General features: G+C 45.3%; 1 protein-coding gene across 1 annotated transcript; it reads left to right on the top strand.

Moving 5' to 3' along the window:
* Positions 1-8,657: 8,657 nt before the first annotated feature.
* On the top strand, positions 8,658-17,271 carry TEX52 (testis expressed 52; the record flags this gene model as incomplete). Its single annotated transcript, XM_082257177.1, has 2 exons — positions 8,658-9,148; positions 16,980-17,271. 2 exons carry the CDS (start codon positions 8,658-8,660, stop codon positions 17,224-17,226), a joined length of 738 nt encoding a protein of 245 aa, XP_082113303.1. The 3' UTR covers positions 17,227-17,271.
* Positions 17,272-17,307: the final 36 nt, after the last annotated feature.

Raw genomic sequence — 17,307 nt, 5'->3', positions numbered from 1 at the left:
CGCCTCTCCTCCCCTGGCCCGACTACCGCTGTGTCTGAATACAGCGGGAGCGAGCGTTGTCCAGCGACGTAGGTCTACGTCGCTGGACGATAACAAGCCACTTTGCCGCAGTACCCTCAACGTTAGCGGTCAGCAAGTGGTTAAAGCAGTCTGCACCCAGAGCGCTTTTTCTGTTTTTCTTTGCCAGGGACACGGGTGTCTTTTGGCTCCTGCAAGACCCAAAAATCGGGCAAGGTTTTCCCTTGTCCCGAGAATTTTCAAGATATTGTTAACCTCCATGGCGGTATGATTCTTTCGGATTTTAGGTGCTGAAAGCGGTACCATTATTTTGCATGTAACTCTTGTGAATGAGCAGCCCAAACCAACTGTATACATTTATTTTATATATATATATATAATATATATATATATATCTACACATATATATATATATATATATATATATATATATATATACGTGTATATATACACATATATATATATATATATATATATATATATATATATATATAAATGTATGTATATATACGTGTATATATACATAAAAAGTACAGTAAAACTGCAGGAAAGGGCACTGGGGGGGGCAAACTAATGGGATTTTTTTTTATTTTGAACTGTATCAGTGTGTTTGGTGTGTTTTACATTTGAATTTGCCGCCGGTTCCACCCCCCTGCGAACATCACGTCGCAGGAGACGGAAGCCGGGGCATGGAGACGACCGGGAGGAAGAACCGCCGCTAGATACCACCGAGACACATCGCTGTATCCCGGTGACAAGGTAAGTAACCCTGCTTACAGGATCCAGCGATGCTTCTGGTGGTACCCCGAGTGTGGCTCGGGGTTACCGCTTTTGGCTCTGAAATTTAACCCCGAGCCACGCTCGGGAATACCGCTAAGAAGGTTAATGACCAATGACGGCTCATTAAGCATGTACTAGTAGTGCCTAAGTGCTTTAAATGCCGTTATCCCTTCGCTGAGACGGTTTCCAACCGTTGGACGGTACCGCCTAAGGTGGATCATCCTGTTTCCAGGTTGAACAAATCTACTAGGGTGCTTTTGGAAGATTTCACAGATCTGGTGGACAGGCGGGTGAAATCCCTTTCCTGCCATCTTCATGTGTTGGCGGGTTCTATCCTGAAACGGGTCTTTATGTCTGTTTTGGTATCACAGACTGTTATGGAATGGGTGAAGGTTCTGAAGGGGAACTTGGATTCTGACATAGTTACCCCGGAGCTGATGGAACTTATGGACCAGATGGCCCAGGCCCTGGTGTTTCTGTGGTGATGCGTCCTTGGATGCAGCTCCCCTGGTGGCCAGAGTGTCAGCTGTGGGGATTGCCATAAGACGCCTGGTTTGGCCGAAGAGCTGGCCGGCTGACCAGAGGTCCAAGAAGGCCTTAACAGATCTTCCTTACCTGGGAGAGCGATTATTTGGTAACTCGCTGGATGAGTTGATCAAGAGTCTGCAGGGAAGAGTACTCTTCTTCCTCAATCCTCATAAGGTAAAGCACCCTGTAATAAGCAGGGGCCTTCCTTCACCACTCATACACGTTTTTTTGTGCCTCCGGAGCGCAAGAAAAAGGTAAACCATTTAGAGCTTCTGGAGGGGCTAAGAAGCCCTGGAGCAAGGCCAAGATCAGTCAGTCCTGTTCTTCCGACAAGTTCATTTCGACATGAAGGGGCGCCCTCACCCGTTTCTGGGGTGGGGGGACTTCTGCGATTTCAGGAACCCTGGACTACCTTCATTCAAGACAAATGGGTTCACAAACTGATTTGTTCCGGGTACAAGATCGAATTTCGATCCCGGCCGGCGGACAGATTCTTTTAGTCAAATCTTTGCCTGTCTCCAGATTGTTCGAAGGATCTCTGGGAGGCTTTGCATGATATCCTTGCTCAAGGAGTGATTGTGCTGGTTCCTCCGCAGGAACGCTTTCAGGTTTTCTATTCAAACCTGTTCATGGTGCCCAGAAAAGAGGGCAAGGTGCATCCAATCCTGGACCTCAATGCCCTGAGCTGCTTTTGTGCGGATGCGGAAGTTTCGAAAGGAGTCCATTCGCTGGTGGTGGCATCTTTGAATCAATATTTTGGAAATTCGGATACATCTAAATTTCTGAATAACGAAAAAGTCTATTCATTTGTATTCAGAATTCTTTGTTGTCATGTTAATGTGTTACAATTTACCTGTATATGGACAAAGACCGCAAAATCAACTGAACAGTGTGTCTAAGCTTTCTTACTGGTGTTGATTTACTAAAACCGGGGAGAGCAAAATCTGGTGCAGCTCTGCATGGTAGCCAATCAGCTTCCAGATTTTTTTTTTTGTCAAGGCTTAACTACCTCCCGCCCACCATATAGACAAATGATGATGGCCGGTTCCTTTCTCGTTCTGGGATGATGTCGCCACAGTCTCACCGCGCTTGCACGCCATGCGGCGATCGCGGGCGCGCCGTGTCCAACTGCGATCCCAGTAAAGAGCCGATGGCACGGCTCTTTACCCATGTGATCAGCTGTGTCCGTTCACAGCTGATCACATGTAAACACGGAAATTCAGTTTATCGGCTCTCCTCGCCTCACACTGACAGAGTCAGAGGAGAGCCAATCAGCAGCATTTGCTCACCAGTGTTAATTTCATTCGAATAAAATTGTTTGTTGCCTAAAATAGGACTAAAACTAAAACCATTCAGGCGACTAAAATACGGCTAAAACTAAAATGGCATTTTAGCCATAAGACTAAAATACAACCTAAAACTAAAACTAAATTTCAGTCAAAAGACTATGACTGAAACTCAATCTAAATGTGCTGCCAAAATTAACACTACTCTGCTGGCTATTCCTAAATTGGCAACACAATTCCATCCAGAGCCTGTAATAATAGCACATTAAAGTATAAACATGTATTGCAATACTGCATAAGGGGGGCATCTTCTAAGCTGCTGAAAGAGAAAAAAATTAAGAAAGGCTTTTCTTATATTTTTTTCTTAATATTTAATGTTGGTAATCTATTCAGGTATTATGTGCAATGACATTACAGCCAATATACTGTAGTTTACAGTTTTTTGTTTTTTTTGTATTTTGCACTTCTGTTTGTCAAAAAGCAATATTTTTGTTTGTATATGAAACTTGGATTTATTTATAAAGACATTATATTTCACAATGGTTAAATCTGTTTCTGTAGTGCATGTTCAAACCTTTATTACCATACAAAATAACATATTATTAGATTTTTACTCCAGGAGTATATAAAGTTTGAAAATTCTAGAGAAATGTTTAAATAATGCATTACAGTTTACCTAAACTTATTCAATTTGCAGTTGACTAAAATGTACTGGAGATTTTAGTCGACTAAAATATGACTAAAACTAAAACAATTCAGATGACTAAAATACGTTCAGGGATCGGATCGGATGAGAGCGGACAAGCGGTCCACTCTCATCCGATCCCCCATAGAGAGCAGCGGGGGCTGTGACACCTCCCTCTCCGCACTGCAAGCGGAGACAGAGCTGTCATCCGCCGGCTCAGTGGGAATCGCGGATCGTGTGAAAGAGCCCTTACTTTCTTTGCCATTTGTGTCCCATTGGGGAGATTTCCCTTCACTTCCTGTCCCATAACCAGAATAGTAAGTGTGAGGAAATCTCAAGCTGTCACCAGAACTAGTGTCCCCATTGGAAGATTCCCCTCTCTCTTACGGTTTCGGGTACAACCAAAAATTTGGAATTTTGTTTTACTTTGTTTAAATACCCATAAAAAACACAAATAGAGGAGGAAAATCTTTGTAATAGGGACACAGACAACCATAGAAATCTGACAGGTGTTGTAATTCCTCTACCATTCTGTCCACCAACAAAAAAAAAAATTATATATATATATACATGTATATTTTTTTAATACTTTTTGCTATGCAGCAACAGCGACATAACTTACCTCTAATGAAGTGTATACTGTTGGCTACTGCATACTTCTGAAATGGTGCTGCAGGGTGCTCCCCATTGCACTAATCTTGCAGTGCTGCTGGCGTTTCCATCAGCCCCTGAGAGTGTGAAAGAGTTCCATTTCTAGTGGCTTAGCTATAGTTCTTTCCCAGAATGCAAAGTGTCCAGTGATTGAAGGAGGCAAGTCCAGCCATTCACCTGCTTGTCTTCCAGTCACATAATTCTTTGCGTTCTGGGAAAGAATAGTATGTGTTCTATGGATGGAGGAGGTGGGCGAGCCGTGCAACTTTCACCCTTGCAGCCGTCCACAGAGCTGGAAGATCAGTGTGTGGGCGGGGCCTACTTGGCTATGCACACAGGGGTACCTTTCGCACGCAGCACGCTCATCAATGCAAGGGACCAGGCGGAGACTGCGGCCATGTGCAAAGTCTAACATTAAGGCAATTCCCTGACTTAGAGATGACCTTCACAGTGTGCAGTAATAAAATGCAGAGCTCCTCTGTGAAGTGTCTTGTTTCATGTGAATACACACTGTAACTTATATGTTGCATTAGGAGGGATGCTGCAGAGCCTGTGCCCACTCCACCAGTCCAGCATACCTCTGTTACTTCACTCCCAGTAACAGAATGAGGTCTCGCTGAGCACCTAGTGCAGACCTCATACATAAATTGTGAACTCCTACCTTTCCATACCCTTGTGACCAGACCATAGATCTCTGTAACGTGGATTTGGTTCCAGTTGCTACTGGAAACCAACCCTCTAGGGAGGGAGCCAGAGCATCGACTCCCCCCTCGCGGCCTGTCACCAATACCAGGTACCCTGCCTAACGACTGGTTGTGTCTTTTAACTAGTGCTTGGTTGCTCATAGCAACTACACTGCTTATCTGGCCGAGTAGGCCTTTTGTAGCAGGTGAACTTCATACCCCGTATGTACTTTACATAGTTGTAGCACTGCCCCCTTGAGGACTGCTGAAATGTGTACCTCGGGATCCCCCTGGGTTACCGCTAGCAACTGCAGCATGCACAATTTAACTCTTTTATTCCTGGCTCAGTCACTATACATTCTAGGGGTTGTAGTTGTTTTTCTGTTTTTATTTTAAATAGGGATAGGAGAAGGGAAGAGTGGGATACTCCAGAATTGAGCTATTCACAAAAGATGAGGACTTCTGTCTGTAGATGCAGCCAGGCTGCTGATTCACCTTGCCACTAGATGAACTTTAGGATTAAGTCTCTGATTAGATGGCTTGATTAACTATCTTCAGGGTACTCCCCTAGCACCCCCTTTCACTCCACCAACTGACACTCGACCTCTGACTATTCTACTCCGGGGTGGCCCCCTCTCAGGTCAGGCCCCTAGACACGATCCAAAAAACAATAAGGTGTAGCCACCCTTCTCCTGCGCTTGGTATCCAGACCCCTCGACCACACACTTCACGGGACTGACAACTGGCTTCTCAGATGGCTAAGGTCTTGCTGCCCTTAACGGACTGGGGTAGTCCACCGATACTATAAGCAAAAAGAAAAAAGTGACTCTGAAGAAGAGGTTAGACCTCGAAACGCGTCAGTCATCTCATCATGGACGATTATATGGACTAAACACGGACTTTCGAGCAATCCAGCCTGATATGCTTTACTTTTATCTACGTCTGTGAGTAGCCATTTTTTAATATCATTTAAATAAAGCCTACATTGAGGATAATGCGCTAGGTCGGTGCGCCCTAGACACGATCCCCTGTATTCACGATACTCTTTTTCCAGGGTCCCCAGTGTCTCAACCCCTCCAATCAGCTCTCCTGGACCTCTGGGTTCAGCTCCTTCCTTCTGGTCCAGCAGGCTTACCACCTGTGACCACACACCAACTGCTACAGAGGAGGAGACAGCCACCACCCTCCTTTCAGGACTCTGCTCACCAGCCAAAGACCCCGCAGCACATGTGCTCCTGGCTTTTATACCACACCCCAGAATGCACAGAGACAGCAGTCTGTGCCAATCACTGAGGCTGTATGAAAGCCTGTGTACCCATTGGCCTGGTTTCCTCCACTGTCCAATATGCCTCCCTATCTGACCAGTGTGAAACACTCCCTAGACCAGATGAGCACACCTAACTCACAGATCCTGCTCTCTGGTAGGCAGAAAGCAATATAAAATTTGCATGCTGCTCCTCTGATAGCCAGACAAAGCCAAAAATTATACTCTCTCTCTAGCACCTACCTAGGAGGGTGCTACATAGTTAATCTAGGTTTATCCAGCCATCTAGTCCATCTAGTCAACCAACAGAGAAAAAAAACCCACGTAAAATCGAAAACCTCTATATACACTATCCTAAACCCACAACTGATCCAGAGAAAGGCAAAAAAGCAAAGCATAATCCAATTTGCTCCAGCGGACTGATTTTTCCATAGAGATGCATTGATATCTGTTTTTTCATCCGTCAACGGATGGATGAAAAATGGACAGCATGTGTGAAAGGGGCCTACAGATTCACCTGCAGTGAATATTTGGTGAATGTCACTCACGTTCATTGCTATATAAATATGTCCCTTGAACTCCCCCTTTTCCAAAATTCTGGTAAATAATAATGTGGTATAGGTCATATTATACTGTACATTCCATTTATGCTCCATTTTTTTAAAATATTCCAGATCTGGAAAAATAAACAGATATAAAAGGAGTGCGTGGTCATGGTATAGGAAGCCAATCCATTCAGTGTTCTGTTACCCTGACCACATATTGAGCACAGATTTGTGAGCACACATACTCCTCCCCTCCCCTCCCCTCCCCGAGCTGTCACCATGGATAGCAGACACACACACACGCCTGCAAACAATGTGGAGTCACCTCTACTAGACTGGTGAGTTTATCTGTAACTTCTATCTGTTCCTATTCCAAACCCTAATTCAGTGTGATAACCATCTACCCTAACACCGCTCTCAATGGTTGCTATAGAGTATAGCACAGCATTTCCATTTGCCTTGTTTCTGTACATGGGGCGCTTGCAGCCCTCAATTTAAAGTGTATCTGAAACTATAACTTTTTAAAAGTTTTGGATACAGTAGGGTTTGTTAGAAACCATTTAGTTTCTTTTTTTTCCTTTGCAGCCACTGAAATTATAGTGCACTTCCCTCTTGCTATAATGTGAGCTTATATGTCAATTTTCCAATAAATCATGTCCATACCCCACCATCTTTGAGGGCCCATTCGCACCTCAGTATTCCATTGTGGTGCATTAATGCACATGCGTTTAGTCACATTATGGCACCTGTTAACATTGTGTGGATTAAAAGAACACGCATAACCCTTTTTTTTTTTTTATATATATAAACAAAGCAAGGTATATGCATTGTGTGGTGCTGTTGTGTTGAGCATTACTGTACGGGGTGCAATTCACAATGATTGGTGCTAAGACAAAGAGAAGAGAAGACCAAGCGCCAATCTAAGTGTAGCAATGCAGTAAATTTAATAGCAATTAAAAGAGTGTTACTCACAAACGTGCGTAAAAAACAGGCATCTCAAAATGTATAGGGCATCTGGGCAATGTTCATCCAGGGTGTCATTCCGAATCCCTTGTGGAGCTGGTGCTGTGGGGGATGAGCGGCACCCTGGATGAACATTGCCCAGATGCCCTATTAATTGCTTTTAAATTTACTGCATTGCTACACTTAGATTGGCGCTTGGTCTTCTCTTCTCTCTTTGTCTTGGATCCATACAGGGTTACTTCACCCTTCAAAGCCTGCAGCCATCAAAGTGATTTAGCAATTCCACTGGACTTTATCATCTGCATTTTGCCCATATCCAGATTATCGCAGCAGCTCGTGCATTCCGATTGCGCCAATCTCCCCCCCTTTCCTACAATGATTGGTGCTGCCCATAGAGCAGGTGCATTGCCATGTGTTGTGGCAATACATGTTTTACCGCTCCATACCACAATGCATATGTATGAATGGGCTGCCAACACACCGCAATGTATTAAAAAAATATTACATTTTTTTTTTAAACGCAGTGCACCACAATGCACAGTATATGCATTGTGGACCGTTGCATTGTACTTAACTATACAATGCATTGGAGTGCCATTCACAATGAATTTCAGTAAACATTGAGCAGGTGTTTTGTAGCAATGCGTGTTTCCACATCACACAAGTGTGAATGAGCCCTAAGCGATTTTCCTACCATGCTTGCAGACTGCAATACTCTCCTTCTGCCAGATGGTGGTGTTGTAGCCTTAGCGGAAGTTTTCAATCTGCAACTTGGCCTGTGAAATAACTTGGCTGTTATGCTGATCCACAGGCATATTGAGTCACTGACCTGGATGTAGATAAAAATTAGAACTTTGCTCTGATTTCACTAGCTGTATACTATTTCTATGTAAGAACATCGAGGCCAGAAAACTAATAGAAGGAGGTCAGCAATGGCAGCCTCCATAATTCTTTGTTGTATAGGGTTGTTATGCTGGGGTTTAAATATTCTGTTATACTGGGGCCTAAATAATCTTATCAGGGTGCACAAATGTTTTTGAAATCTCATTTTTGTGTGTGTAGTTTGTAAATCTATTTAAACATGGGGGCAGCCATTTTTGCTTATTATAGATGCAGGCCATGCTTGTTTTGTAGTGCTGCACAATGATTGAGCTTTACTGTTCCCCTTTATCTCTCTCAGTAGAAATCTATAGGTCAGTTTTGACCTGAATTTAAAGCTTTATTTCTGTTTCAAGTCTTTCCAGGTTTACAGACATGTCAACAGCAGTAATTCCCTCCCCCCACCCTGTGCCCTTGCTACCCGATCCTCCAGTTCGCTCCCCTGGCTTTGTGCCCCGTGGAAACCATCGGATATTATTCCAGAGCCCTCCCTACAGCGATGCAAAGTTGGAGCTGCTGAGAAGACTGAGGAGCCCCCTAAAGGTGGAGCAGCCTACTTCTCATACCCGTGGCTACCTGACTTGTCTAGAGGTCAGCCGGCTGCCCCCTCTCCTCCCACTGCGGCCGGACCGACCGTATGATAGCGCTGTGTGGAGACAGGTAACCGCGGCCCCGGCCAGCCCCAGACCCCAAGAGTCCATCCCTGCGCCCTCCCGAATGGAGGAGAACACATGGAGTAAGTTCGCTCGTTGCAGCGGAGTTCGGAGGGACGAGAGGGAAGCACATGCTTTACATATACGGAGCCAAGGAAGAGCGCCTCCTATTGACTCACAAGGGAATATCCTTCCACCTCCTGGCTATAAACGGTGAGTGGACTACATTGGTTGACATAAACATTTTGAAGTTGCTCTAGTACCTACTGCCTACCTGTTATATACTCTGCCATGTGAAGTGACTCCCCGCCCCCCGAAAAAAAATTCCTCCCTCCTAGTACAAATCATCTACCCCCTCAAATTTCCCCTGTGAGCACAAATTCCCCCCACTTCAAATCCTTCTCCCCTCTTAGCGCAAATTCCCCCCCCCCCCCTCCCCCAACACAAATCCTCTCAAATAACCACTCCTAGCACACATTCCCAAATTTGATTAGAACAATTATTTTTCCCTGTCACCCCCCCCCCCCCCAAATTCCCCTTTCCAACACAAATCCCCTCCCCCAACCTCATTGTGGTTCCTCCCCATCTCACTTGATACCACAGTGCAGCCACTCCTCCTGCCCACCCCTTGCCCTGGCCCTGCTTACCTGCATCTGACCTTCGTGCTGCTGAAACTTCTCTCCTTACTTCATGTGGATTAAATATGACACCGTTAAAGTACCATTTCAGTCTTTGCAGGTGACACCAAGGTTTGCAGTGGAATAACTTCCTTACAGGATGTCTCCAATTTTCAAGCCGACCTCAATGGACTGTTTCATTGGGCAACTATGTGGCAAATAAGGTTTAATGTTGATAAATGTAAAGTTATGAACTTGGGGGGCTAAGAATATGCATGCATCATACATACTAGGTGGAGTAGAACTGGGGGAATCCATTGCGGAGAAGGATCTGGGTGTTCTGGTAGATCCTAATCTTAATAATAGCATGCAATGTCAAGCTGTGGTTTCCAAAGCAAGCAAAGTCCTTTCTTGTATTAACAGAGGCATGGACTGAAAGAGATATAATTTTGCCCCTGTACAGATCATTAATAAGACATCATCTGGAACATGCAGTTCAGTTTTGGGCACCAGTTCTCAAGAAAGATATCGGGGAACTGGAGAAAGTGCAGAGAAGGGCAACCAAACTGATAAGAGGCATGGAAGAGCTCAGCTATGAGGAAAGATTAGAGGAACTGAATTTATTCTCTCTTGAGAAGAAGAGATTAAGGGGGGATATGATCAACATGTATAAATACATAAGGGGTCCATATAGTGAACTTGGTGTGGAGTGATTCACTCTAAGGTCATCACAGAGGACAAGGGGGCACTCTTTACGTCTAGAGGAAAGGAGATTTTGTCTCCAAATACGGAAAGGTTTCTTCACAGTAAGAGCTGTGAAAATGTGGAAAAGAATCCCTCCAGAGGTGGTTCTGACCAGCTCAGTAGATTGCTTTCCTGGGTGCAAGTAATATGACTGGATACTAATATTTATAGGTAAGGTTAAATCAGGGAATATCCGATTGCCTCTGGGGGGTCAGGAAGGAATTTTTTCCCCTGCTGTAGTAAATTAGATCATGCTTTGCTGGGGTTTTTCTCCTTCCTCTGGATCAACTGGGTATAGGATTGTGTATATGGGATTTTTTGGTTGTTTGTGTGTGTTTATTTATTTTGATGGACTTGTGTCTTTTTTTTAACCTGACTAACTATGTAACATTTTAGCTGCTAGCGGGAGTAACTGTAAACCTATATTACCAAACCCCACCAGTTCAGCAAGATTAGCAAAGTTTAACCATTTCAAGACCAGCCTGTTTCACCACCTTTCACCACCTTTCTGCCAAGGCTATTTTTCAGCACTTGTCACACTTTGAATGACATTTACTCAGTTATGCAACACTTTACCCAAAGTGATTTTTTTTTTGCGACAGATAAAGCTTACTTATGGAGGTATTGAACCATTTCAGCTCCGGAAGGTTTACCACCTTCTTGACTAGGCCATTTTTTTACGATACGGCACTGCATTACTGACAATTGCGCAGTTGTGCAACACTGTACCCAAATAAAGTTGATGTCCTTTTTTCCCTACTAGAATAATACTTACCCCCTGCCATCCCCAAATTCCCCCTTCCAGCACAAATCCCTTTCCCCCCCATCTCCTTGTGGTGCCCCCCACCTCACATGATACCACAGTGCCCAGGGCAGTGGCCCCTTCTGACCACGGCTTGTCCCGGCCCTGGTGATCAGGGACACTGTGACTGGTTTGGCGGTGATTAGGGAGGATATGACTGGTGTGGTGGTGATCAGGGACACTGACAGGTGTGGCGGTGATTAGGGAGAATATGACTGGTGTGGTGATGGTGATCAGGGACACTTTGACTGGTGTGGCAGTGATTAGGGAGAATATGACTGGTGTGGTGGTGATCAGGGACACTGACAGGTGTGACGGTGATTAGGGAGAATATGACTGGTGTGGTGGTGATCAGGGACACTGTGACTGGTGTGGCGGTGATTAGGGAGAATATGACTGGTGTGGTGATGGTGATCAGGGACACTTTGACTGGTGTGGCAGTGATCGGGGGAATATGACTGGTGTGGCGTTGTCTAGGGACAGTGTAAACGTACAGCAGTGATCAGGGTCACTATGAGTGCACGGCTGTGATTAGGAATAATGACTGGCAGCACTGGTCTGGTGACATTGCACTGCACTAGAGCAGTGGTTGGCGGCCCTTACATACAGTGATATCAGAGCAGACAGACATTTTACATGATTCCTGCGACATGCTCTGGTGACAGTATGTAAAAAAAAAAAAAGAAAAATATATAAGTGACAGGGAGATGGGCTCAGCACTTTGCTGCTTCCCCTTCTATTGTCCAGTCACAGGCTGGTGGTGGTTCCAGAATGACCTGGGCTCAGAAGAAGTGGGTTAAATGATGCTGGACATCAGGTGGAGCGCATCTGGTGGAAGAATAAAAGTACTGTGCAGGAAGTCTCTGGAATATGTGAATATTGCAGCCAAAGCAACTAGCTTATGTTGCTTTTAAATTAGCTATTTTTTTCATCTTGTGTTTTTTGGTTGGAGTTCTGCTTTAAAGGGAAAGTAAATTATTATGATTTTTGTTAAATCTTATACCCTTTCCTATTGTAGAACCCTCTAGTGTGCTACTAGTGTGAGAGTAGGTAAACTATAGTCTGACTCAGGGCTGAGTCATGGAATCTGGGTCAGGGCTGGGCGACTCATACAGGCAGCTCTCTGGTACCTCCCCCTGGATCTGGAAGTTTGGAGAAATTTCTAGAAGTAAGTGGGCGGAGGCTAGGAGGGCTGTCCTGCATGTTTCGCTTAGTAATCCCTGGATGGTGGGCCTGGCAGAGGACTAACCCAACCCTTAAATATGGATGAGCCATGGCAGCAAGAGAGTTGGGTGAAAGATTGAGATGCAGAGCTGAGGGAGGCTGTTGGTGGCCCTCGAGGGACCCCTGCCGGGGTGCCGGGGAGGGGCTCTACCTCGGGCCCGGACTCAGTGAAAGGATCCTACCATAGGAGAAGTTAGAAGGAGGCTTTGCTGAGAGGCAGGGGGAGCAAGGAGGGGACAGTGTGAGTACTACAGTATGGTACAGGGACCTACAAGGGGGGGGGGGACTGCCACATGTAGCAGGTCTCCCTGGAAGATAGCAGTGTGCTTAAATCTTCACTACCTTGCCCTGGAAGATCTCCAGTGTCATTTGAGAAGATTGAGGAAGAGAAGCAGCTGGTGGAAGGTGGGCTAGCATTTCTTGCAAGTGGTAGAGCTGGAACCAGTGTCTACAGGCGAGTGCAGGTACTCCAGGATCAACAGTTCACACCACATTGTGCTAAGTACTTTCTAAGGGACTGAGAGTTCCTAGCCTGTAAGGGGCTGTTGCTAATCTAAAAAAAGACTTAATCAGAGTTGTATAATCCAACCAAGGAGGAGGATTCAATTGTAGCTGTTCAGGATAAAGGAGAAGAATCTATCGAAGCTGTAAATAGGGAGGAAGTTGTCCCTGATGTTTCTGTCAAGTTGGGCATCCCATAATTCCCATCCTCTTCCAAGGTATTACCCCCCTAATAAAACATGAAACCAAAGCTCAAGGACTGTTCACTGTCTCCGAATAAAAGCTGAAAATGTTATGTGCCTGGTTGTGCAACAGTGGGGAACCCTGCCACCTGCAGCCCTTACGGGGGTGGTGCTACACTATACATTTTAATGTTTTATATAAACTGTGGATTTGTATACATTTGATAACTTTTTATTATGTTTTTGGATAGAGCAGGGGAGGGTTATGGCCTCCTTTTATTTAGTTTTTGCCATCTGTATCCCCACTGGGGAGACTTACCTTCCTTTCAAGACAGGAAGTGATGGAAAATTTCTCAGAGACACAAAAACAAACTCCATTTTTAGTAGAGTGGGACGCGTTGGAATTTATGACAGTGTTGACATTCTAGCAGTAAAGAACCTGACATGAATGGTTATTCTTCCGCACTCTACCCAAGGAAAAAAAAAAAAAAAAGATTTGACTCTAGTTAAGCTAGCCATACACAGATCAAAACACATCCATCCTTCCAGACATTTTGGAAAATGTTTAGCAATCAGCAGCTGCAGCCAATCAGTGCATTCGGTGGGTGCTCCTGTCAGAATACAATGTCCTGTGGTTGGGGAGTTGTTTGTGTGGATAGAGGAATCATGCAAAAAAAAAAAAAAAAAAAAAAAGCTTTAGGCTACATTTCTACTAGCGCAATGTAGAGTGCAATTTTGATCTGACTTTACACTCTCTGACTCAAAGTCGCATCAAAGTATTGCAGGCACCTCTTCAAAGTCGCTGCAACTTTAATTAGCATAGATTGGAACGGGTGCCATTGAAATCAGTGGGCTATGATTTTTCACACTTGTAAGTCGCACTAGTGGAAACGGAGCCTTAAGCAGCCTGTGTAGAGCTGACTCATCCAGACAGTCCCAGCTCTGCTAAGGAAGTTGTATCTGTCCCTTCTCTGAGACCGCATTCACATTGATCCGACTTGGACCGCGACTTGTCAGCCTGACAAGTCGCGGTCCGTCACGCTCCCATTGTGTAGTACAGGAGCCGTTCTAATAGGAGCGACACAAGTCGCTCCGACTTAGAAAAAGGATCCTGTACTACTTTGGGGCGACCTGGAGGCGACTTGCATAGACATTTATTTTATGAAGTCCGTGCAAGTCGCGCTGCACGCAACTTCACAGGTCGCCCCCTAAGTCGGAGCGACGTAGTGTGAACCGAGCCTGAGTCATTCTGCCATCTGTATGATCTGATCTCCCTGCTGTTGAGATTTTTTTCACAGCTGTAAAAAAACAAAGCAAGGAAAGCTGCCAGTTGCACGTGATAAAGATTAATTATTCAAATATTACTTTAAATTTAAATTTACCCAGGTAAGGAACTAAAAACACATTTTTTACACATTTTTATACCTTCTCTAATGTAAAGTTGATCACTGGAATCTGATAAAATCTTCAAATATCCAAAGACCTCCAATACAAAATGACAATGCAGACAGAGAAAAGAGATAGAAGACACAGAGACAGGGACAGAGGAGAGACAGGGACAGAGGGGAGACAGAGACAAGGACAGAGGAGACACAGAGACAGGGACAGAGGAGACACAGGGACAGAGGAGAGACAGGGACAGAGGAGACACAGAGACAGGGACAGAGGAGACACAGGGACAGAGGAGAGACAGGGACAGAGGAGACACAGAGACAGGGACAGAGGAGACACAGAGACAGGGACAGAGGAGACACAGAGACAGAGGAGAGACAGAGACAGAGACAGAGGAGGGACAGAGGAGACACAGGGATAGGGACAGAGGAGACACAGATACGGACAGAGGAGACACAGGGACAGAGGAGACACAGAGACAGGGGAGACACAGAGACAGGGACAGAGGAGGGACAGGGACAGAGGAGGGACAGGGATAGGGACAGAGGAGATACAGATACGGACAGAGGAGACACAGATACGGACAGAGGAGACACAGGGACAGAGGAGACACAGGGACAGGGACAGAGGAGACACAGAGACAGGGACAGAGGAGACACAGGGACAGAGGGACACAGAGACAAGGACAGAGGAGAAAGACAGCCTAAAAGGCTGAACTAATTTGTTCCAGGAGGTAAAGAATGATATGGGGATTTGCTCATATAACTTGACAGAGTGTCAGCTGATTGTAATACATAGATTAATGCCGCCTCCCCAATAGATGTCCCCTGAGTGATGCACCAAAATTTAGCATCTTTCCCAAGTGCGCAGTCCTGTCTTTCTCACGTGCTCTCTGCATGTACCCAGAGAGACAGAAATAAATCAAAGGGGCCTGAGAACTGTGCATATACAAATAGCATGTAGTCATTAAAGTATAACTAAATCTCACTGAAATCTAATATAAGTTTTGACAGATGTAGTAGTCAGTTTCCAAAGTTTATTTTTACAAATCTGCACTTGTCATTACAATAATGCCTAATGATCCTGCCATGAAGGCCCTCATTTGGGTGTGTGCTGTTATAGGGTGACAACACTCATAATCGTGCTCCTGTGTTGTCACCCTGTCACATGGGCTTCCGATCCAATAGGAACTACAAGCGGCCAATACAACACACATTACGCAGGCATGGTCCACTTTTGCCACCATCAGGAAACCCGCTGTGAAACATGGCATACAGCCATCACTGGATTGCATGTAGGCAGGAAGTGGCTGCACAGGGGCTGAAGGAGATCAGCAGAACTTAGATATGAAAAAGGTGAAGACAAGTATTCTATTTAAAAAAAGGACAACTGTTTATGGTAAACAGTGCACAGAGCAAACTATATGCCATCCAGTTAGGGGTTTCTACTTTAGTTAATATAAATTATTTATTTATCGAGTATTTATTACTGGCATTTATATAGCACTCAAACTTTACACACCACTTTTTACATACAGTACATTCACATCAGTCTCTGCCCTTAGGCTGGGTTCACATATGCGATGCGGATTCCAGTGCAGGTTTCTGCATCACATGTCACTAGCAGGCAGTTCACACTGCCCTCTGCGAACTGCTGCAGGTGTCCATAGAAAGGTATTGACACCCCCATCAGTGGTGGCCGGTGCGTTGGGGGCGCAGGGGCGCCACCCCCCCTATCCATGCGTCCGGCCCCCTAAGCTGCATGCGGGGCGCCGGATGCATGGAGCTCAATGGGTTTTTTTTTTTTATCACCTGATTAGAGCCAGAGGCTCTAATAGGCTTCAGCAAAGGGTGGACCCGGGGCGCAGAGCAGTGCACGCCGAGCCCACCCATTGTGTGACAATAGCGAATGAAAATTCCTGATTGGCCAAAAGGAAAACCCTATGCCATCACATGCGATGTCTGTGTTTGCACCAATGTGAACCCAGCCTCAAGAAGCTTGCAAGGTCCCTAAAGCCTCGTACACACGCAACGATTATCGGCTGACCGATCGGCCGTCTTTTGTCCAGTGTTGTTGTGTTGGTTGAAATGTGCTCTAGACTGCACACAAATTTTCTCAGCCAACAAAAACCAACTTCAGAAGTGATGTCATGTGATGGATAACTTTCCGTGTGTTTTTTCTTCTCAGAGCATGCCCAGTCTTGCTCATCTGAATTTTGTCTGCCGAAATCTGTACTGACTGACGGAAAATCGGCCATTCTGTTGACGGCCAACAAAAATTTTATAGCCTGCACACCAGATTTTGTTCGGCTGAAAAGTCGGAGTCGGTTGTCGGAAGCATCATACTAACAAGCCGACAATCGACCGATCGGACGTTGGCCGAAAATTCATGGCCAACAATCGTTGCGTGTGTACGAGGCTTAACTCTCATTCATACATACACATACTAGAATTAATTTAGACAGGAGCCAATTAAGCTATCAGGATGTCTTTGGAGTGTTGGAGGAAAACCCAAACAAGCAAAGGGAGAACATGCAAACTCCATGCAGATAGTGTCACTTTTTATCCATTTGGTGTTTTCAGCAGGTACCCATCGCTTGACAGAGGTGCTGCTAACGATTTGGAACAAGCAGTCTCCACCGCAGAGGAGTCTGGCTTCTTCTCTGCCCCCCAACACCAGCACAAACCCCGCAAATTGACCCTGAAGAGCAACTCCCCAAACTACATCCAAATCCTGCAGCGGTATCGGGAGCTTCAGAGAGGTGCACGGACTGTGGTGCCACATAACAGCAGAATGAGCACACCAAGGACTGCAATGCAAGTGATCTGAAGAAAGCACACAGAGCCATCAGAGTACTGGACAGCGTTGAAACAGTACACACAGTGTAGCGCAGAGCCCCCGTAAACTATG

This window comes from Pelophylax lessonae (genome assembly GCF_965119305.1).
Source record: "Pelophylax lessonae genome assembly, chromosome: 4".
Classification (NCBI taxonomy): Eukaryota; Metazoa; Chordata; class Amphibia; order Anura; family Ranidae; genus Pelophylax; species Pelophylax lessonae.
This window is presented reverse-complemented; position numbering and strand designations above follow the sequence as displayed.